Genomic DNA, 22,694 nt, shown 5'->3' on the forward strand with positions numbered 1-22,694 from the left:
GGAAGGAACAACCTCTCTTGCAAACAATTAATTACATGTCATAACTCAACAAGGGTCTGTTCTGTTTCCAGCAATGCTGAATTTTTCAAAAACTGGTGGGAGTGGGGCTCTAAAAGTGCACCTCTGAATGCTCTTCCAGCTTGTGTGAAACCAGCTGTATGCTGGGAAGGATTTCCGAATACTTGTGTGATCTGGAGTGCCATGGCACTAAGCTGCAGCAGAGCTCCTCTCTGGGAGCTGCTCTTGTCTGAGGATAAATACTGCGGGAAACCAGGGTTTGGACTGAAGTATTACAGGTGTGATTGGCAACTGCTGTCTAAGCTGACAGTTCCTAAGCTCAGGTGCTAGTCAACCTTCAGACATGAAAATGTAGCTACTTTGGCAGGTATCAAGGCCTTTTGGGTTGGCCCATAATCCAATCCCAGTCTCCAAAAAGACACTGGGATTTGGAGATAGTGATGTCTGAGCAAAAAGCTCCTCTTAGAATGTCGAGGGAAATGCAACTCTCACTGCCCAGGTTACCTTTCCAAATTGAGCCATTTCTTTTCTCCTTAGATTGAATTGGCTTAATTTAAAAATTGCTTCAGTGTTGAACCACTTCGGGTTTTTTATTTCCTCCACCATTTCAGATAACTCTTGTACTCTAAATCCTTCCTGACTGGGATGCTAAGTGAATTTAGAGAAAAGTAGGAAATACCCCAATGTGTCTGAAACATTACCTCAGCTTTGAGGAGATATTTGTAATCTGCCATGGGGAGGGTGGAATGTGTCCTGTGTGCCAGCACCAGTGGGCTTCTTCCTTGTGTTTTGCAGTGACTTCTGGTAGTCTTCAAATTATGTTCTTAGCAATTCAAGCTACTACATGTACTTGCTGTGAATGAGTAAATAGGGAGCTAGTTCTTGTTGGGGTTTATTAACACACTGATTATAAAATTATCTCTGTGCACATTCTCACTTTTGGGATGAGTTGTTTGTTTTTATGGGCAGCAGAGAGGTTTGATCTCATGCTGCCTGTTGACTCCTGCATTCTACTTTGCTGTGACATCGGGCACTGGAAGTGTCTGTGCATTGTAAGAAGCACAAATGAGCATTGTGGGAATGAGAGCTCCCTATGTAATATCTGAGCACTGGATGTCACCGTTTCCCAGTTCACAGTTTGCACTCATTTTTGTGGACCTGAGGAAAAGACAGCCCTTACCCTGGAGAAGTAATTTACAACATGAGTAACTCTCTCACTTTTCCTCCACTGTAGTGGCAGTGGTGTGCCTGCTGACCTGTGTCAGCCAGCAGCTCATGGGGGTAAAGCCAAAACTCCATCTAAACACATAACAAAAAACACATCCATAGCTTTAATTCATTACAACTCATCCAGATATCGACATACTAATATATCCTAGATGTGTTAATATCTGGAACCAAGAAGATTAAGCAAAGCTTCAAATTCTGAATTAAATCCCTTTCTTGGCTTAAGCCAATTTCTGATTAACCTAATAGAGAGTGCCCAATCTGCTTACCTGCTTTTCTGTGAAAGAAGGGTATTTGCTATGATGGACTTAATTGTGTGAGTGGCTGTCAAATGTTCTGGAGGCTCGTGTGGTGTCAGACACGTTTTGTGTCCCTCTCAGTGTGTGTTTTGTGGCACTGGCATTTGGAGCTCTGCTGTGGATACAAGGCAGTGTTTGATCCTGCTGGGAAAATGAGATGGAAAGCCTGTTATTCCTTTCAGAGAGGGTTCACAGTTTGTCCCCTTTATTTCATCCTAAGGAGTGGTGCCCTCCAGCTATATCGATGCTGATAGAAATGGCTATGAAATTCTAAAGCATGTGTCACAGGAGCTGTGACAATTTATGTGACATGGCACCTGATGGTTTTCTGCCAAGCGGCCAGCCCTGGCTGGCTTGAGTGCCTGTCAGTGGCCAGTGTCTGTGGGGAACAGCAGGTCCAATTCAGCACCCTTGGCCAGGGTTGCCCAGACCCGAGGGGGGCTGGGGCTACATGAGCAGGCGCTGGCAGCTCTGGCCTTCATCCTGTGTGGCCCCTGCCACAGCCAATCAATGGCCAGGCTGCCTGTCTCCTCTGCCTTCCCTCCTTGCAGCCAGAACCTTCTCCAGGCAGTGATCAATGTCTCTAATCTGCTCCAGCCTGTAATAAGTCATGCGAGGCAAAGCTTTTAGGTGGCATTACATGGGATTGTGGAGGCTGCTCCTCAGCTCCAATTCATAGAGCTCTTCATGGACTTGCAGAGAATCCACTGTGTCCCGTCGGTGCATATCTAAAGAGTATGAAATGCTTCTGCAGGTCTAAACTCCACATGCTGCTGCACTGTGCAGACACAATGGGATCACATTCCTCTATTTTCTGTTTCGTGTCCATTCCTGAACCTGCTGGTGGGCCCTTGTTAGACACACAGCTTGTACCCGCATTGCTGGGGTAGCAGGGAACAGCTAGGGGGGCTGCACGGCAACAGTGCAGTTGATTTTGTCACTATAACATGAGGCACCACTACCCTCCCCCATGGCTGGGAGCTGCCAAGTTTGCTGAAGGCTGTTGAGAAAGTCCCAGGCTAATTCTGACATATAGTTTTAAAGAGCTGATCTCTCAGCAGTATCTGTGCTCTTCAGTAGCACTAAATAAACCCCAGCAGTAGTAGAGGCTCTTCTCTGCTGGCTGAGAGTTCCAAAAACAAACCTGGAGTTAAGTGACATCAAGAATACAATGTGTTTTCAAATGAAAAAACTGAGTTCCCTGTGTGATACGTGTCAGGGAAAAAAACTCAACAAAACAAACTCAACCTTGGATTTCTAAATTACATGCATAGTAGTATGTATGCGTACTGGTTGCAAACAAGAGTCGTGCACACAGCCACGCCTCTTTAAGCCCTGCCAGAGACTGGGAAGTTCTGATCTTGCTGGAAATTGTGTGGTTTGGGTGGTGTAATCGTGCCCTTCCCTGGAGCCCAGGACCGGGGGCGTGCCTTGCAGGCAGCTTGCAGAGCCACACTATGTGGTACAGGGCTTTGTTTATGAGCAGTAAATATCCCTTTCACGAGAAGGTGTGGAGTACACAGAGGTGCGGTGCTTAATGTTTTCTCTTGGGTTAGACAAAGAGCCTCCAATTTGTGTTTCTTGAGAGGCGCTTGCTCATTCTTTGGTTCTTTGACAGAAGCAAAATTGGTGTATTCGGGTTGCTAACAAGTACTTCACATCTTGTGGTGGTTCTTGCCGATTTGCAAAGGGTTCACATTCTGTGTCTTTTCAAAGTAATTTTTGCTGTTGCCCCCCCCCCCCCCAATTAACTTTGAAGGGATGTGCTTATCTAAAGCTCCATTGTGTCTTTCAGAAACTATACTGTGAATTCCCGCTTGCACTCGGGGGCTTCCCGAGGTTTTTTCTGGATTTTGTCACAAACAGGTCGATGAAAAGCAAAGCGAGTCGCTTTCTGTGGCTGGGCTGTGAGTGAGTGGCGCCGGCAGGAGCGGGGCTGGCGATGCCACCGGCGGTGCCGCTCACGGTGCCACTCGCGGAGCGGGCGGCAGGGGTGCAGGCCAAGCCCTCGCACGGCTCCCGCGAGCTCTGGGGTCGCTCCCCCGAACGCGGGGCTTTGTGCGGCCTGGCCGGCTCATTAGCATGCGGGCCAGGCGAGCGGAGCTCTGCTGGCTTACCAGCTGTTCCTGCTGCTCCCGACAATGTCCGGCGGGCCGGGCTGGCTGCGCTGCGCGGCCGCCGCTGTGCTCCATCAGCCTTTCCGCTGGGGATGCCCACGTGGCACCGCAGCGCCGGCCGGCCTCGCATGGCATATGGTGTCTGGACTCATACAAGATGCAAAACTATTCTGCCGCTAATGCACAATGACTCATAGCATTGCTAATTTTTCCAACAAAAGCCCACTTCCACACCCACACTTTTAACCCCTCAGGCTAAAAAGCCTCTTCTTTAGTTTCAAAGCCACGGAAATGTAAGGAGGTGGCTTCTGGATCAATATATGAAACCCTATATTTATTTAAAGCATATGCACGCTCTAAAGCGTATTTTAAATTTCAGCGAAAGCAGGTTTGCAAATTGCCACTATAACATGCGGCAGGTTTTTTGTTCCAAAGTGGATTCGCTGTCAAATGCTGGGATTTTTAAATTTTTCGGTAGTTAACGTATTAAAAAATAATCTGAAGTCGCCACCATAGATAATAAAAGGTTATTTTCATTTAAGACAAGGGAATCCAAGCATTGTAGCCAGTGGATCTACAAGGATTATGTATTCCAGCACAAGTTCCCAAGCTGCTTGGTGTAAGTAGTTTGTAGTATTTGAGGATCTTTGCTATTTACTGGCTCTTCAGGGACAATAATAATGCACTTTCCAACTAGAGGGAGCTGCTGGTATCCCTGATGCTGATTCTTAACTTTCCAGTCTAATTCCTTTGTGCTGAATGTATGGCGATTGTTCCAATGTTTTAATAAAATCAAGTTAAATTACCCTGAGTCATTTAGATTAAAAGTATGCGTCTCAGTTCTTGCAGTGTAATCATCAAATTAAACTGTGAAATTCGGGGAAAACTGAAGCAGATCCTCATTGCTTTTTGTGGAATTATATAGGTCATGAAAAGGCTCGTGCAGAGTGTAACGAGACAAAAAATGTGCGGGATGTAGGAGTGCGGGGCAGCAGCGGCGGCGCTGCAGGATGTGCCTGCTCCTGCTCCCTCTGGTGTAACAAAGGAACAAAGAGACCTGTGGCCAGGAACCGAGGTGGCCGAGCTTGGTGCTCAGGGTCCCCAGGAGTCACTTGTTACAGGGTCCCCTGTGGGCAGCACTGCAGCTGGTGAAGGCTCCTGCCAGCAGGGATTTAGGAAGAATCTTTCCTAGGGAATGGTTTGAGGGCTCCTGGGGGGCTGATGACTCCCGGTGGCCTGTGGTGGGTCCGGTGGGATGCACTGTGTCCCTGCCAGGGCCAAAGCCTAGGTGCTAGCCTTGGAAAGGCAGTTTCCATCCAGCAGGGCTGTTCCCTTGTCCCAGAAACAGTGGTGGGAAGCCACAAAGGCTGCAGGAGAGCAGATCCACATGTGGGCATTTCCATGGATACTTCCCCAGTGCTCCAGGAACTGGTGGTAACATAAACATGCAATTGCCAGTACAGGTTTTCGTCATTTTTCAAACTTCTCTTTTTCTCTTTTGAAGAGACCCTGACTTCAGTGTGTGGTTTTCATGAGCCATGCATGCTAAAATTGCTTAATGAAAAGTTAAGGAATAACTTTCTAAACAGGAAAAACGTTTTTAGGCTTAGATTTGTATTTTCTTTATGACTTTGTTTCTCTGTTACTGAAAATGAGTGGCTGAGTTGAGTGCTGGCCATGCTTTGAGGAGGCAAGACAGATCTGACTCCCCTCCAGCCTGACTGGCTCTGTGCAGCTGATACCAAAAGGACAGAGGCACAGAAATATTTGTGCCTGCTATATAAAAGGTACTTTGATGGGCAGCACCATAATCCTACATTGTCCTTTAGAGAGGGAAGGCTTCCCTTCCACCTGCACTTGAAAAGCTTTGAAAGCCATCCTGTTACTGGAGACATGAACATGGTGACATCAAGTGAGAGGAACAGGAGAAAGCTACTTTTTGTAGCAGGTTTTCTGGCTGGCATATTCAATTTATGGGTTTTTTTTCCTCAGTATCGTAATTCTGTGTGTATTTCCCAGTGCTTTTAACTGTCAGGTTCTACTGTAGAAATGGGAACAGATGGCTCTTGATGATTTCTTAAACCTAATGTTTAGTAACAATCTAGTGCATGTACAGTATTTCCTATTAAACAAAGTCTGAGGTAATTTTCTGGGTTTTAGTACTTCCCTGAATTGGCCTGGGCCAGTTTTTTGGAGAACTGTATCTGTAACTTGTGCTGAGCAGCTGGATTTGTGGCACCTCTTTAGGGTCATCCACCTGGCTGGTTTTCACCCGTGAGACAGTGTGGATTATCTGACACCTTGCTGGCATACGGTTTGTGGCTTCCTGAAGTAAAACAGGCCTTCCTCTGAGCACCTTCCAGCTGGAAATTCCTGAAGGGTTGTTCAGGGAGCAATTATTTCTCTGAAATCTTAGTGTCACCTCTGTAACAAACTTGGGGTTAGCTCAGCGTCTCAGTACTGCAAAGCCTCAACACCAAAAATGTGCTGTGACAGTGAATCCATTACAGCTTAGGGAGAGAGCTCAAGCTCCCATGCCCTTTGCTTTTCTTTGTTTCTGAAAACTCTTTCCTGAACTTGTGCCATCCCTATGACCCTGACTGGCTTCTTGGTATTGAAAGGGGGCTTGTGAGGACTGTGCTTGCCAGATTGGCACCCTTCAGTCAGCGTGGCAGTGCAGGCAGGATCACAGAGGCCCAGAGCATTTTGGAGAACAAGCCCTGAGGCTGATGCTCTGACAGTCCCCAGATCATAAGTGAACAGGGCTTTGCACTTTGAATTTCTGTGTCCAGCCCACCACCTTCCTCACCCTACTGCTAGCCTCTCTCAAAGCAGGGAAATGTGAGGCTCTGAAAACACCTTTTCCCACAGGCAGCTCTGGTGGTAAGAAATGGAAGATTTTTCTGTCCTTAACTGTTAAATACAAGTCTGTATTATCTGAAGGTTTCAAGTTGTAGGAGTGGCAGTTACACCCACATGTGCCAGGCTGAATAATTGAGGGAGAGCACAACCCTCATCGTTAATTCCCCGAGCCTGGCAGGAGAGAGGGATTGTTCCAGTCCAGGAGAACTGTTTGAATTCAGAAACCTTTCCTTTCTAGGCTTTTGCAGAACCTGTTGGGTTTTGTCCTCCCATGTTTCATGACTTGTTGCCATGATATTCAGCTCATCTTACAGGTTTCTCTAATTGTGATTGATGTGTAATCATTCATTTTATTGAACCTCATTAAGGTCTGTGAACCTCTGTCCCAACTTGCAGTAATTAGAGCCCAGATAGCCATTCCATCTGTTCCCAAGCACTGGTTAATTAATGAACTTTTAATGTGTTCTTTGCCTCGTAAAAGCCCCCAGTATTCTCAAGTTGCTGAATAGGATTTGCATGCCAGCATTTCCGTTTCTTTCAAATGCCACAGCAATGTGCAATTTGGAACCCTAAAAGTCAACACACAAAGTCCAGGATCTCGGAAAGCATAGTGGAGAGATTTTACTTTCTGTTCCCACTTTGTCCATCAATTACAGTATCTGTGAAACTGGAGTTTGCAAACAAATGCCTCACAGGGCCTCCAGTGTTCTTTACTGCCCAAACCAACGGGTTTGAATCTTCCGTTGTATTGATAAAGAAAATACACAGACATCAGTAAACCAAATGTTTCATTTTTCATGTTAGTACTTACTGGAAGAACATTAGAAACATGATACCTACAGACACACATTTTCCTGCCCTCATATTTCATCCTTTTGTTACATTTTGAGCATCAGGCCCGAGACAGCTTTGCTAGTTTTATGTAGCATTTACTACAAGGAGATTTTTAGGATGGAGCAGAATCCACCACTGCTGCTGGAGTTGTCAGAGAGGCTGCTGTGGTCCAGGACTGGGAGAAATCTGTAGCACCCAAGCTTCTGAGAGTTTCACTGCTTCATATCTGTGCATTCTGGCTGTGCAGTAACATGCTGAGTCAGTGATCTATGTGCAGAGAATAAATCATTGCATTAAAAAAAAAAATCATTCAATTTCTGTTTGCTGAGCAGACAGGAGAGGCAATATTTCCAGTGGCAGGAGCTTAAAGAAAATGTTGGGGCTTTTATGCATTGTTGCATTCATGATTTGCTGCTGGTTTTTACACACAGGACAGTGGTGTAGGGCTGTAGCTGTGCTCTGTCTCATTTGGATTGATCTGTGTTTACCTTCAATATTCAGGACAAGAATTAAGTCATACTACTCAACTCCCTCAAAATCCCTTTCAGCGTCCAAAGGCCAACCATCTGTCCAGTCCAGCCATTCTTTCCTCCCCCAGCTTGTGTTTCAGCCTGTGCTTTGAGCAAGACTCAAAGGTATCCTGAAGAAGCAAAATATGAAGGAAAATAAAGATCTTGGGGCTGGGGCCATGTTTAGCAATGCAAACCCTGTAAATTGCAGATCATTTTTGTGAAACAAGTGCAGAGAGCCCCTGGTTCTGTGGTACTTCAGCGTGCTGGTCTGTGGCACAGTGGGTGCCCAAGGCACAAGCAGGCATCTCTGTGGAGAGATTTCCAGAACAGCTACTTTTAATTCATTTTCCAATATTTCTGTGTGGCAGCTCGTCATCTCACCATTGATCCCACATTTCAAACAGTCCGCTTGGCGAATCTATGTGTGCTCCCCTGCTCCTTTTTAGGACTGGAGTTTTAAGTTACTGGCAGATCTTCAAGAAAAATGGATTTCTTTCTCAAGCATTTTGGGAAGTGTGGATGTTTTGTCTGGGAATGTGCTGGCCTGTGTGCAGTGTCAGGTGTGTGGGGCTCAGTCATGGTGCCGCCTCTTCTCCATTGCTGATGTTCTGCAAGTCCAAGGCTGGGATCTTGTTGAAGTTTTTCCAACATGTTGTTCCTCTGGCTGAGATTTAGTTAGGAACAAATCCATTCAGCATGTGCATTTACTAAGGCATGTTTGTAAATCATATCACTCCATTACAGCTGATATTTAGGGGGTGCAGTTCTGTTTACATGAAGAAAACTGAGATGTTCTTTCTGGGCAGTCCCTCTCCTGCTCTCCACAAGCATTTGCACTCTGTTTAACACATTTTCAGATGAAAAAATGTGCAGACAATCTTGGTGAGGTTTGATCAGCAAACAGGGCATCCTGGTGAAGGAATGAGAGGAGGGACCACTTGCCCCTCTCTGGTGGGATCGTGCTGTTGCCTGTGCTCTGGTTTTCTGAATGTACAGAGATGTCCCCAGTGTTTACTTCTTGGGGCTGATGGATGTGAGTCCTACTGCAAGGACACCTACAGGCACAAGTCTCTGCTTTAACGTAACAGAATGAGTTTAGATGCTGCATATGTATTTTAGCAATATTTTCTTTTAAATCTGTAAGCAGGGATTGCATTCCACCTTTAGTTAGCTAAATGGAAGTGCTAATTAAGGGAATTACACTTCAGGCTGTTCTCTGTCAGGTAACTGATTTTATACAATAGGCATTTACATTAAGATTTTAATATTGCCTGTATTTTGTTTAATATAACTTATTTTTGTTTTTAGATTAAAATATTTTAGCAGCCTTTCTGTAGGTTGCCTGTAAAATGTTTGATGTTATTTGGGATTATTAAGAGAGATAAGAGGGATGTTGTTCTATCAGCTGTTAAATATTATTGCATGTTAATCCATATTTTAAAAGTTCAAAGTCTGTGCTAGCTCATGTTTATCTGTTCTTGTTGCTGTTGGTACAGAAGCGCTCATATGGAGCATTCCCATTTGTGTGAAAAATAGAATTCAGCTCAGGCTATGCATAGATTGTCAGAAAGATTAAAGTGTGCCTCGTGCAATTTTTCCTCTTTCAGAAAGGGGCCTTTGATGTGCTAATGTTCACTTTCTCTCTTTTCATGGCGAAGTGCTGGGCATTGTTTCCGGCTGCAGAGCAGTGTCTGCTTCAGAAAGGCAGATTCTAACACCCCAGAGCTGAACCTTGCACAAGGTAGCAGCATCTGCAGTGATACTGCTGGCATTGTCCAGGGGATCAGATAGCAGTTTGCCTGCACAGATAAACACCAGGGCAGGCAGTGAGGAGAGGTGTTGCCAAAAAAAGCCAAATACTTAATATCCAATATCCCATTTCTGTGTGCCAGTGTTCCTGCTGTTACACCGAGTCACATGCTGCAAGTCCAAACTGGAAAGCCTGGCAGTGCAAGAGGCGCTCACTGTAGCGCTTGCCAGACACCCAAAGACAAGGTTGTCATGTATTTCCAAAGTTATTTGGCAAGTGAAATTATTTGGATGGACTCATCTTGGGTTGCAGTGGGCATTTTCCAGCTAATGGATAAAATTCTGCAGGCTGCTCACAGGACCAGCTTAAGCTGATGTAGCAGGGGCCTGATGTGGGTGGTGGTGACAGTCATAGTGACAAAGATGTGTGGAGAATGAGCAGCTATGAACAGCCTTTCTTATGCCAAAAGACATCAATTCTTCTTTTGTAATAGACTGGGAAGAAATTATTTCCTAAGTTCCTCAGAATGTAAGTATGAGAAGAGACAGTGTGTAACTGGGCAGGAGTGAGTGGAGCGCTGGTTGTGTCCTGCAAAAACTGGTTGTGTCCCGCAAAAGAAGACCGATTAGTTGGTATTTGAATGATAAAAGCCTTTCTTTTCAAAGTGGGTGAAATTTGAGACAGTAAGTTAAACAAAACCTGGAAAAGAAACTTGAATACAGGAAAACCTGACATCAGCACGCAGTGTTCCTGTGTAGGAAGAAGCTGTGTAGCTTCTTCCATGGGTTGCCATCCCTGCATATTCCCCCTTCTCTTCCACCAACTTTGATGCTTCATTAAAAATTCATCCTGTGCTCCGTGCTGTCTCTTTGGGATACTCACAATCTCCTTTTATACCTGACATGACTCAGCAGTTAAGGATTTCAAAGAACTTTAGAAATTTAGCTTAAAGGGCACTGGCTGGAAGCAGCAGTGAGAACACTGAGGAAGTGATGGGCTTCAGCGGAAGCTTCCCAGGTTTGTTCTCAGGCTGGGTCTGTGGGGAGGCTGTGCCACCTAGGCACCAGGACCGAGCTGCTGGGTGCACACACTCCCTTAGGGTCCTTTCTGTAATGTGCGGAGCTGCTGCTTCTGCTTAGAGGCACGTGCCGGGGAAGGGTCGGCCTGTGTAGTGATTTGTGGTCCCCTCACAAAGGAGCGTCTCTGTGCTGGCTGCAGAATGAGACGTGTCAGAAGGGCCTGGCAGGAAGCAAATGGAAGGGGCTGTGTGGAGCAGAGTGGCTGTCGCTGGGGGCTCTGGGGCAGGTTTTTGGTAGCCTTGGAAAAATGACTGGAGCAGCTCACTTGTCACCAGTTGCCATCCACCTCTCCTGCCTGCGCTGGCTTGCAGGGACCCGTGATCTTCCTGCAGGATTCCCCCCCTCCCATCACAGCTGTCTGTGCAGCACCACTGGCTCACTCTTTTGCCATCTTAAATCAGATTAATTGTCCATTTTAGAAAGTGCTGCCACGCTGTGAGTCAGCTGTAATCTCATCGGGGTGGAAGTGGGCGTTCCATAACCCAGGCACCTCGGGGATGCAGGAGTGCATAGCCCCACTGCTTGCACAGCACGATTGCTCACTGATGCTTTTCCCTAGTGTATCTGTGTGACCCCCAACCTTGTGAGCACCTAGAGGTTTCACATGGGCACAGGTCATTGCACCTCCCCCTTGGTGACATGCAGCTTCCTGGGCCCAGCCCCAGCCTGCTCTACTCCTGCACTGCTCTTCAGTGGCTTTTAACCTGAATACACAGAATGCCCCCAGCTGGGAAGGGTTCCATCAGCACCTCAGCTTTTCTTTGAGACTACCTTGTATTTTGTCACTTCCTGTTTCTGCCATATTTATTCCAATAGGCAGGAGTTTCTCTTTTGCATTGTTGGATTCAGCATTTCCATTCCTCTTCCCCTTTGTGTTAATATCTGTATATAATATGTACCTGTATACCATAGTCTGGTTTTTGGTCTCATCCTCACTTGTTTTCAGAGCTGATTTGAACCTGGCCAGTCCTGGGTGCTAAATCAGGCTGTCAGCTCAGGTGTGCAGCCAACCAAGCAGCCCTCCCCACTGCCCTCTCTCCACTTCCACCATTGTTTCTCTTATGCTTGGATTTAGAACTTGGTTGTTTAATAGTGTATTGCACCGCTCATTCAGGAACTTATCCTGTAATTAATTGTAATGATAAGACTTCATGGCCATCCTGAGTTACTTAAAACTTATGGGGAAATTTTTTCAGAAACAGTAGAACATTTAGAGGAAGTTAACAGCAGTGAAAGCAATGCGTTGACTTGCCATTTTGTGAAGAAGTCACTTATATTCTCAGTTTTGTTCCCTCTGCACTCACACATCCCACCTTATAAGTTTAAAAAAAGCAGATTTTATAAATATGCACCAGAATTTTAATTTACTCTTCTGGGGAAATGGGGAGCCATCACAGCATGCACACTGGCTGAGCTGTGCTATGGAAGTGGAATCCAGTTTTCCCTACTGGGAGGTCATTTTCAGGGGAAAAAAATGTTATTTTAAATGCTGACTTAATCATCTGCTTTTGGAGATGCCATTTGGCTGAGATAGCCAGCAGTGAGTGTGTGCTGCTCTACCTGTTGTGGGCTGTCCATTGAAAGGGTATGTTCATTTAATGGATTTTAAGCAACATTATTCAAAGATCAACAGAAGGCATTCTGTGTTATATGAATAAAAGATTTCCCCATGCTCCTTGTTAACCCTACAATGACAGTCAGTGTCATTGAAGTGCAGCCACCTGCCAGGATGCTCTGGCCTCAGCTACTGCAGGGCCTGCGCTAGAGGCAGCGCTAGGTGTTGCCATGTGGTGCCAGCCGCTGGTCAGCATGGCTGGGGTGGCCAGAGGAACCTGCTGGGGGCCACAGGTACAGCATGGAAAGGGACACTGAGAAATGGAGCCCTTGCTGAACGCTTGCAGCCTCTGGTGCTCAGTCAGACCTGGGAGCTGTTTGTTATGCCACCCACAGCCCTGTGCCTGGGGCAGCCCACGCTCAGTCCCTGCATTGGAATATCCACAAATGTGTCAGGTGATAATTTTAAACCTCTGTCCTCCTTATATTGGTTTAAATTTAAAACTGGGAAATCCCCACTGGTTTCTTGCTTGGCTTTCTCTAATTTGTTCTTCCTTCCTACCCTCTAACATCGAGCAGTTTCCCAGCTTGTCTCACCACAGCAACAAGTCTGTTTCGTGTTAAGCATCTTGCAAATGGTGTCACTCATAATGGATATGATAATAAGCCCCAGTTACTTGTCCCTGATTGTAATAAATGTAATATATAGACCTATAATAGACCTGAAACTGAGCCATTTAGTGTTAGACCCAGAAATGATGAAAATATCTGTAATAAACTAGAAGGGGTTTGTGTTTTACTTTGTGTAATTGTATTTTGTTCTGCTTGTAGCTGTCAGATCATCATACTCCTATCAAACTGACAGGGTTTGGTAACATTTAGTAGGTGATAAAATATATTTATAAATTGAAAAGACTTGTTCCTTAATGACTGAGTTTGACAGTCCATCAGTTACATCTAACACACAGAGGTGCCCCTTTCTGAGATGTCATTCCACTGGCTGTGATTCAGTTAAAACTAAATTAACTGAGCTTCTTTTATGAACAAATTCACTTGGCATGTGCATTTATATTCCATATAATTCCAGGAATCCCTCTATCTGTGTGCTGCTCAGCAGCAGCTCAGTGACGCTGGTCTCCTGAGCACACAAAGCCACCTTAGTGTCACTGCAGTTGTTCTGTGGGGTGAGACTCACACCCCATGAATGGCAGTGCAAATAATTTTGTTCTAGACTGTATGTAAACAATTTTGTGGCATATTCTCATTTAAAAAGAGTCTGACATTATCTCCCCTTCCCCTGTCTCTGGCAATTTAGGTTCAAAGCTGGGAATTGCAGAGGCTGGCACCTTCAGGTTCTGAATGGTTTGGCATATAGCATTATCCCAGGAGATTCTCAACTGTACCTTCACCTGAGTACCGCTGTGATGGAGCTTGACCTGTTCCTTGTTTCCAGGTGGACTGTGGAGCAGATCTCGTGTGGCATGTGAACTCTTTTGGTGACATTTCCAGCTTTAGAATATCCTTGTGTTTGGGGAGAGGAGTGGCAACAAGTATAAGGAATGTTAAATATACATGGCTGTTAAACTGGAGATACTGCAAGTCTGTGTGTTTGTGCAATGACCAAAGCATAACAGCACCAATTCAAAAACCTTTATAACCCTCTGTCTTTTGCTTTTTTGGGCTTTTTTTTTTAATTATAGAATTTTAAGATATAAGTGCATACCAACAGCATTTTTTCATCAACGGATAGAATTCATAAAATAAAACCACAAACTTTGTGGGCAAGCCCATGCCTTTCCTACATGTCTGGGTACAGGATAGGAAGGTGTAGCTGGCCCAGCATCCCCCTGCCAGCAGCTCCTCTTCATTTATGGTGGGAGAATCTCATTGCCCAGCTGTCCTGGCTGCATCACCTTGAGATCTGGAGTTTGGCTGGATCTCTGTGAGCTCCACCTGGAATTTCACAGTGGAGCTAGTGTGGATCCTGGCTGAGTGGCTCACTGTGGTCCCAGCATGGGTTCTTGCTCTCCCCAGTACCCTCAGGAGAGAGGAGCTCAGCATCACTGCTCTGGGGCACTGGGAAGATGGCTTTCAATTAGACCTGGGCAACTCCTGTCCCTTTATCTCTCAGGATTGAGTAGGGAACTGTATGGCTACTTCCAGAGAAAGTATATTTGTGAGGAATCCCTCACAAGGAAAACCTTGTGCCAGGTGTCACGATACAAAACTCTTTCATAAGCAGCCTCTCAGTGGTTAGATCTTGGTGTGCCCTGCAGAATGAGTTACCAGTCAGGCCTCCTGCAGCTCTGAACTGGTAACAGGCCATTATGTCATCACTGTAATTGAAATATTTTCATCCAAGCCGTGTTAGTACAGTGGTAAACATGGAATGCAGTGGCCAACTGGACCTTGGATGGGCAAAGGAGTGGTTGCACCATGCAAAATGTAGAGTGCTGTGTTTTAGGCACAGTTGTGTGTGGTTTGTCACCTCCGTAGTACATGCGGAACGTGATTAATGAGAACAAAGTTAATAAAGGGAATGAGGCGCAGGCCCAGCTTGTTTTTCAACAGAGCAGGTACAAGCATGACTAGCTGGGTGGAGAGCATTGCAGAGACTCTGATAGAATTACAGAGCTTTGGGTAGGGATGAGCTCTAGTGCTGTCAGAGTACAGAGTGGTATGGGAGCAGGGGGTGACCCAGTGTCCCTTTGCTCCTGCTGCAGAGCGGTTGATCAGTAATGGTACGTGTGTCTGCTCCTGAGGGCTTCCTGCCTGTGGGAGTGCTTGGAAATTAAAATGAAAGCTTCTTTTCTGCTTTATTCATAATAAATGCGAGGTTCTCCCCTGAAGCACTTGCCATGACTAATGTGCCACATAGTCTTGCTATCCCAGAGCAGTAGGCGAATGCTTCTGCCAGACAGGTGCTCGCAGGACACCTTGGGCCCCATGCTGCCCAACAACATCAGGAGCCAGGTGCTAGTGTGGAACTCCCCACAGACAAGCGTGAGCTGGAGCCTTTAGCCTCAGGGCACCTTCAGTATGGCTTTGCTGTTACACTGCTTGATTTCCACAGAGATGCTTTGAAACCGTGTGAAACGTGTTTCTGTTGTTGTTTTGCCTTTTTTTTTTTTTTTTGCTTTCCCCTTTAAAGCAATTACTGGCAATTGTCTGTGTGGGAGCCACTGTTTTGCACCATGCACACTGGGAAATGCTGTGGCAACATGCCCTGTGACTTGGAACACTCGTGGGTTCTCGGGGACCTGAGGCCCACCTCCATCAGTCAGCTCCGAGGTTCTTTTGTGATCTTTGTGAGAGACCCAGGTCCCCATTTGGGAAGGGAGGTGGCAGAGCTACAGGCACCGTGCCAAGGCGCTGGGAAAACAAACACAAACGAGGAATCCATTTGCAGCCTTCTCTGTACTTGTCGGTCTCAGGGAGAGTCCTGTCTCTTCCACACCAGGGTGTTCTGGGCTCCAGCCATACCCCCCAGCACAGAGAGCTGCCTGTCAGTGTGACTGGTGGCACAGCAGCAGAAAATTATGCTGCAGAGAGGATGTGCTCTTGGTTTTGGCAGCAGAGAATCATCTGCCCATTTTGGATAAGGAGGAGGAACAGCAGCGCTGGCACAGGCCGGCCCTGCTCCGCCAAGGGAGCCCTGGCTCCCATGGCTGCAGTGTGGACAGATGGCCGTGATGGGGGCTGGCTGTGGGAAGAGGGGGCCCACAGACCCCATCAGTCACACAGCCTCTGCTCACGTGCATCTCATGTGTTACATGGACTAATTTAAGGCAGGCATCACTGGAAAGTTTCCATCTCAGATGCTTTGGTTTATAAAAAGCACATAAGTGTGCGGTGGCTGACAGGTACAGTTTAATTGCACCTGTTTAGTGAAGGATATATGTTACTAAAATTCCCCCAAAATTCTCAGTGAAATTCATACGGTGATGGCGGTTGCTAGACTGTAAATGATGGCGAGCCCAATCAAGCAGATTGAGTTTCACACCAAAACTGCCTAACACCACAATTTAAAAGCACAGTAACTCCATCCTCCTCAGAGCTGGGGAGGACAATTAGGTGCAGAAAGGTCATCAGCCAACACATCTCTGTTAACCTCAGGTTTCTGGTTCTGTCTTTAGTCTGCTTTGGTAAGTCCCAAACATTTATGTTCTTGTTTTTTTCCAAACCGCTGTTGCAGTGTCAGGAGCAAACCCTTTTTGTGAACCATCTTTGGGCCCTATGATACAATCAGGAGGAAACTGAAATAGATGTTTCTTGCATTGAACAGTAAATTGAAAGATTTTCTGTAAGTCTCTCTAATTGGATAAAGAAGGAATTGGCATTGTGGACATATAGCCAGCCTTAATGTCTGATGGGCTGGAAAGAGCTGTCTCCCACTATACTTTGAGCTTCTCCGCTGGCTTGATGCCCCACAAGCCCTTCTCTGGGTGGGCTGCACATTGCAGATGGGAGTTGCAGGAGGTCCATGCCAGCAGGCTGCATTAGGGTCCCTCTGGAGCTGCAGGAACAGGCGTTGCAGCAAGTGCTCTCCATAGACACTGGCGGTGTCCTGGGTGCCAGTCATGGCACTGGTGCCCTGTGGTGTTGGCACGACCTGTGGGCCATGGAGAGCATCCAGGCATTTCTCCCCAGCCTGGCCACAAACACTCCTATCTTTTATTTGCCTGCTGTGTCAGCAGAGTGCACTGTTCTTTCTATGTATCAGTGACAATATATAAATACTGCAAAATGTTTTTATTTTCAAACAGTAGTGTGTGACAGGATGGGCTGGCCATTACCATCAGCAGGAGTTTTGCTTGAGGTCAGCTTGGAGTTCAGGTTAATAAGCAAAAGGTCTGTATTTTCATGATCTGCTTGAGTCATCATCTTTATATTCCCTTGTTTCTCAGCAGGGCAGTTTGGTATGGTTTAGTGTTGTGTATGTGTGCAGGGAGGGAAACAGTGGGAAGATCCTGGCCCTGGGATGGCTTAGGTCACCTACAAAACCCAGATTATGGGGACTTCGAAGGGTTTTCAAGGTCATTATGTTTAAAACTGTGTGTCTGAAACTGGCTCTGTGTTGTAGAGGTTAAATGTAGAAGTGATGCTGGTGGGTGAGAGCCAAGTGCTGGCTGGTATTTGCCTCTCCAGAGAATTTTCAAAAGCTTCTGCCTTTTGATTTCTTTTGCATTCTCCATCTGGAGGGACGTCCTGTGTGTTTCACTTTGCAAGTCATCTTGCTGCTACAGTAAGATGTCGTTTTTTTGCAAATAGCTGATGTTTACATTTTAATAGGTTGGTTTTTTTTTTCAAACAGCCTTCAATGTGTGGTTGAAATGTTAAAATAATTGGTATGCTGATAAAACACTACTAGAAGCTCATAATATTCAAATAATGAGATTTGATTACTGTATTCAAATAGGATCTAAATTCCTGCACTCCCACAGTTTTATGTGTTAATATATATCAATAATTCACACCTTGTCATGGCTAGCAATGTCATTATTTCATGAGAAATAAAAAACCCAAACCTGTTTGTGTCTGTCTAAAAGATTTTGCTCTGGAGTTTTGCCTTGGCAGAAGCACAGTGTAAAATAATGAAGCTGTGGAGAGGTGGGTCAAATTGCCATACATATTAAAAGAGGAGCTTTTGATCAGCTTCTTTGAGGGTCTGGTATAACTCCATTTATCTGCAGATCTCAGAGGATGCCCCTAGCCCCCAGATAATGGGAGACTTAGTTAATCAGGGCAGCCAGCTTTCCAGCTTTCCGCTGGGCTAGGGTTCAAGCTCACAGCCCATCCTCTGCATCCAGGCCTGCCACAGCAGTGGATTTGTGTGTTCCCTGCAGTGCTCCAGCCCTGAGGCTGCTCTAGGAAAGCCAGCCAGACACTTGGGGCTCCCTCCCAGCTCTGCTCAGAGCTGAGGGGTTACTGATGCATGGTTGCATTTTAAACCCCTTAGTGGCAGTTGATCTAAATTTGGCTTGGTGTTGGGGGCACCTTGGTGACAGGTAGGCTCTGCCCAGAGCTTGCAGGAGAGCTGTGACACAAAGGTCAGGTTAAAGAGTGAGGTTTGTAACTCAGTGATATTTCATGTTGGCTCTTAGGCTGAAGGCACAGCACGTTTCCAAGGGTTGGCCCTGACAGAAGTATTGCTCCAGAAATTTTTGGGATAGACTCATTCCTACAGGGCAACAAATAGGAAACCTCGTGATGCTTTTTTTTTACAGGACTGAGGTGTTTTTCAGAGGTTTTTTTACAGCTTGTTCATGATGCCTCCATATTCAAATTCCTAGCTTCAGTAAAATTTCATCTTTTTTCTTTTTTTAATGAATCCCAACTGTTTTCCCAAATGTGCATGTATACTGAGTCAGAGATAGCAGGGAGTTTAATTTCACTTCGCTGCAGTCACTTAACTCTCTTTTGATTAAGCTGTGAGTACAAACAAGCGTGGGCATCCCGCTCGCTGCCCATATTGTAGGAGCTGCTGTGCTCCTGCTGCTCCAGAGAGCCCAGGAGGGCACAGGGAGCACCAAGCCAAGGTGGCTGGTAGGTGGATCTGGGGTGTGCAGCACTAGGCCTGCACTAGGGGTATCTCCACCCACTGCTTTTGGCTTTTCAGCGTGTAGGAGAGGTGCTGAGCTGGGGTCTTCCTTGCATGCCTCCAAAGTGCTAGTGGATCTGCAGGGCTCTCCAGATTCTGGAGAGTTCTTCCTCAGCTGCCTCTCCTGTAGCTGCTTAGCTGTTTGTCCAGGCGATTTTCCCCAATCTTTTGTGTGGTGAGCAGCATCCTCCAGCTCATCAATAGGATTTTACCAGATGCAGAGAAAACCTGGGTAGTGTTTCTGTGCAGCAGTTATCTGAAGCCGGCAGCCCCGTGCGGTGCTAGGGTGTGCTGCTGTGTGAGATGTGCAGAGCTGTTCGTTCGGGACCCAGCAGGGCATTATCAGGCAGAGCCTTTTCTCATCCCCCCAGCCTGGTTGGAAGCCCATCAGCAGCCCAGTCTGGGGCTGAGCGATGAATCCAGTGCTGCTGGCTGGCCCGCAGGCTCAGGTGTCGCTAGTCCCCAGTGTTGCTGAGCCCTTTCAGCAATTTGTCACGCCCGGGTCTGCTCCCGTTGCCGGCAGCACGTGCCAGCTCCATGTCAGAGGGGCTGCTGCCAGACGGGCGCACAGCCCCCGTCACCCTCACCCTCGGCCGGCACTCGCCCAGCAGCATGCTTCACACGGCCCTGGCAACAGCCCAGCGCCCAGGAATTGGCATCTCCATAATGAGGAGTGAATGGCATCCATCAGTCCCTTTAGAATTGGGCCCAGGCGTGTGCCTCCTCTCCGAGGAAGTTTGGCAGCCTATTCATTAACAAGAGTCATCAGGAGTTCAGCCCATAAAGGGGAGGCAGCCCCGCATCCTGCGGGCTGGTGCTGTCAGGAATGCGTTCTCCCAGGCTTCAGGCAAGGCAGGAAAACTGAGCAAATAACGCTGTCAGCAGGTGCAAACGCTGAAATGCTGGCTATTGATTTTCTTTCTTTAGGCTTCCACGGGAAGTTTATAAGAAGATTCATCACATATCAATCGTTCTCTGCGAGCGTTAAATGCAAAATTCTTCCTTTCTTTCTCTTCCTTTTGTTGTCACCACGCCTGCAGGAACTCACAGTGCAATGAGAAATGCTTTACTTACTCCCTTTGAGGTTGACACCAGACCACTGTCTCCTGGCTTTAAGCACTGCTTTTCTCTGATTTTTTTTTATAGTGTTTCAGAGTGGTTTTGTTAATGTACTGCAAGTCACAAACGGCACTTCAATATTAATTAGTAATGCTTTTCAATTCTAAATACCCTCACCTGCATTCTGTTGTCACTGTTGCTATTCTCTTGCTCCTAATTTCTAAATTCAGCTTGGCCTTTGCTCCTACTGAACAGCCTTGCAGAGCTCAAGTGCATTTCCCCATAACAGAAACACAATGAGGCACTGAAAACTTTTGTTTTCACTGAGGAAACTGAGAATGAGATGTCATCCTGGCTCCTTCGAGCCTTAATTCATAAAGTCATACATGAGGCTCTCCAGCCCATTGTAAGTTTGTCCCAGGCGTTATCCTGTTATTGGAAGTGTATGATTCACCTTTTGAGCAGACAGAAGCTGCACACAAAAGGGGAAGATTTGCTTTCTCCGCTGTGAAAGGCTGCCACAAGCAGGGGTCCTATTAAGACAGCTGGAAAGTTGCTTCAGCTTGTTACGCTTGTAAGTTTTATTGGTGACTGGTTTTTGATTACACATATGAATGCTCTGTGTTCCAGGTTGCCGAGTTTTAATTAAAAGGCAATAGTCTCGATGTTAGCTCGCTTTGTTGTCTGCATTATTCAGGCCATAATGCATGCAAGTTGTGGGCTGGGTTTGTCCACTGTGCATCATTTATTTGGGATACATAAGGTTGCACCTTCTAGCACCTGCCCTAAATACAACCGTCATGCTTTTGGAATTGGTTTATTGTGCTTAATTTCTTCTAAGAAGTCCAGTGATCAAATGAATGTAGGGGTGGAGGGGGGTGTATCCCTCTGTCCTGTAGCTTTTTTCCTCCAATCTAGTTACTTTTCTGGTCATTGAAACAGGAATATTGTATGCCAGGAGCTTCCCATAGTGCCACAGCCTGTCTCTGATGGTGGGTTTTGATCTGGGGCCTTGCTCCTGTACTCAACAGCTCCCAGGTCACAGTTTCTGAGTCAGGAAGCTCAAGAGGTGTTATCGTGAATTTCCAGCCGTGAATGTATCCCCTCCTTGTTGCTCCCATTCAAAACCATTGGGCAGTTCTGGTCCGGTTCCCTGCCCATTCCAGCCTGGTCAGTGTGGATGTGGGGCTGGGGGATGGTGCTCAGGGATGCCATGGGACAGCCTTGAGTTCTGCACACACCTTTCCTTAACGGGGCATCGCAGCTATGAGGAGAGAGCTCTCTATCTCGAAGCCATCATCCAGAACCATAAAGAAGTGATGACGTTTGAAGATTTTGCGGCTCAGGTCTTCTCTCCCTCTCCCAGCTACTCCCTTGGTGGAACTGGTGAGTTCTGCACATTATTCTTTGTAGCCCAAAGAAGCACTTGAGCAGCAGATGTACACCTGTTTTTTATAGATAAATGCTTGCAAATTTAAGACAACTATTCTTCCCCTGAATCAACTAATGAATATCAAAAGGAATTATGACATTAATTTTAATTTGTTTTGCATCAGAGCTATTCACACTGCTCCTTTCTTCAGCTATCCTGTTAACCTCCAACTCCAGCAAGGTTAATGAACTTTCTCGCAGTGATAGGCTCAGGCTCATTCAAGACTCCGGGTTCTTGCTGAGCTGGGAATATGTTGTTCAAAAGTGAAGCCTGAATTGGGGCTCACTTATCAGAAATAATTCCTTGCAGGGGAAGCTGCTGTTAATGATAATGGGGATTATGCTGCTGAGCTACCAGGGTCAGGGATTAATGCACAAGAAACGCAGGAATGGGGTGCTGTTACGGAATCGCAGCAGCGTACAAGATGCACAGGATGCAGGTGTGTCCCTTCAATGCAGGCAAGTGCACTGCAGGCTGCCCTGCAGCACCTGGCCTGGAGCCTCTGCAGGGTTTGTGATGGAGGGGGGGGGTGTGTGTGTGGTGTCTGTGTGTGTGTGTGCATGCACATCAGTGCTCATCAGTCATCCGCCTGCTGAGAGGTGACAGCATTGTGCCGAACTCTGGGAATTTATTCCTCACGTGCCTTGTAGAGGGTTAGGTAAATGTGCAGTCACAATCGCTGTCTGTCTGGTTTAAGTTTAAGTGAACCTCTCCTGAAAGGGAGCTTTGGCTATGAAATGCACATTTCTAGTGCCTTCAAAATGTGTTTTTTTCCAGCATCCAGAAAGTATCTGGTCACCATGTGCTGGACTCTCTAACAAAAATTCCTTAATCCATCGTTGACACTCCTAGGGTGACACTGGCACTTTCTCATCATTCCCTGCTTCTCTTTTGGACTGTTGAATAGATTATTTCCAACCTGTATAAATGTTGCAGGACATCTGCTCTATTTCTCTTTAACCTGACTTGTTAGCAGATATCTTCCATCTAAACTGAAACACTGAAGGAAGAAATTAAATTTGCTCACATAAATCACTTAGGAATAAAACCAGCCATGCAGCATTGTGTGGCGTTGCTGGCTCCAATCCTGTTGTGCTTGGAGCTTTGTGAGGAGATAAGAGGCCTGTGCTGGCCTAGCAGTGGTGGCCAGGAGCAGCAGGCAGAAGGCTTTGGAGATAAGCGCTGGCAGGAGGGGGGAGGGGGGAGGATGCCGGGGCCATTTACATAAATCGCACCTCTTGTCCTGGAGAGGAGTCAGGGAAGTGGGATGGATCTATTGATCTCTGCTGAACTGGAATATTAAACAACGCTAGGAAAGCTTGTAACTTAAAGCTTTGATTAATGTTTCCT

General features: G+C 46.4%; 1 protein-coding gene across 2 annotated transcripts in view; it reads left to right on the forward strand.

The window, feature by feature from the left end:
- The window catches only part of RALGAPA2 (Ral GTPase activating protein catalytic subunit alpha 2), a 90,918-nt gene that overhangs the window by 60,175 nt on the left and 8,049 nt on the right, over positions 1 to 22,694 (forward strand). For both annotated transcript variants that reach the window (XM_053973929.1, XM_053973930.1), the window contains one exon: positions 21,177 to 21,298. In XM_053973929.1, the coding sequence (XP_053829904.1) occupies positions 21,177 to 21,298 (122 nt within the window). The remainder of the gene's footprint in view (positions 1 to 21,176; positions 21,299 to 22,694) is intronic.

This window comes from Vidua macroura, chromosome 3 (genome assembly GCF_024509145.1).
Source record: "Vidua macroura isolate BioBank_ID:100142 chromosome 3, ASM2450914v1, whole genome shotgun sequence".
Taxonomy (NCBI): Eukaryota; Metazoa; Chordata; class Aves; order Passeriformes; family Viduidae; genus Vidua; species Vidua macroura.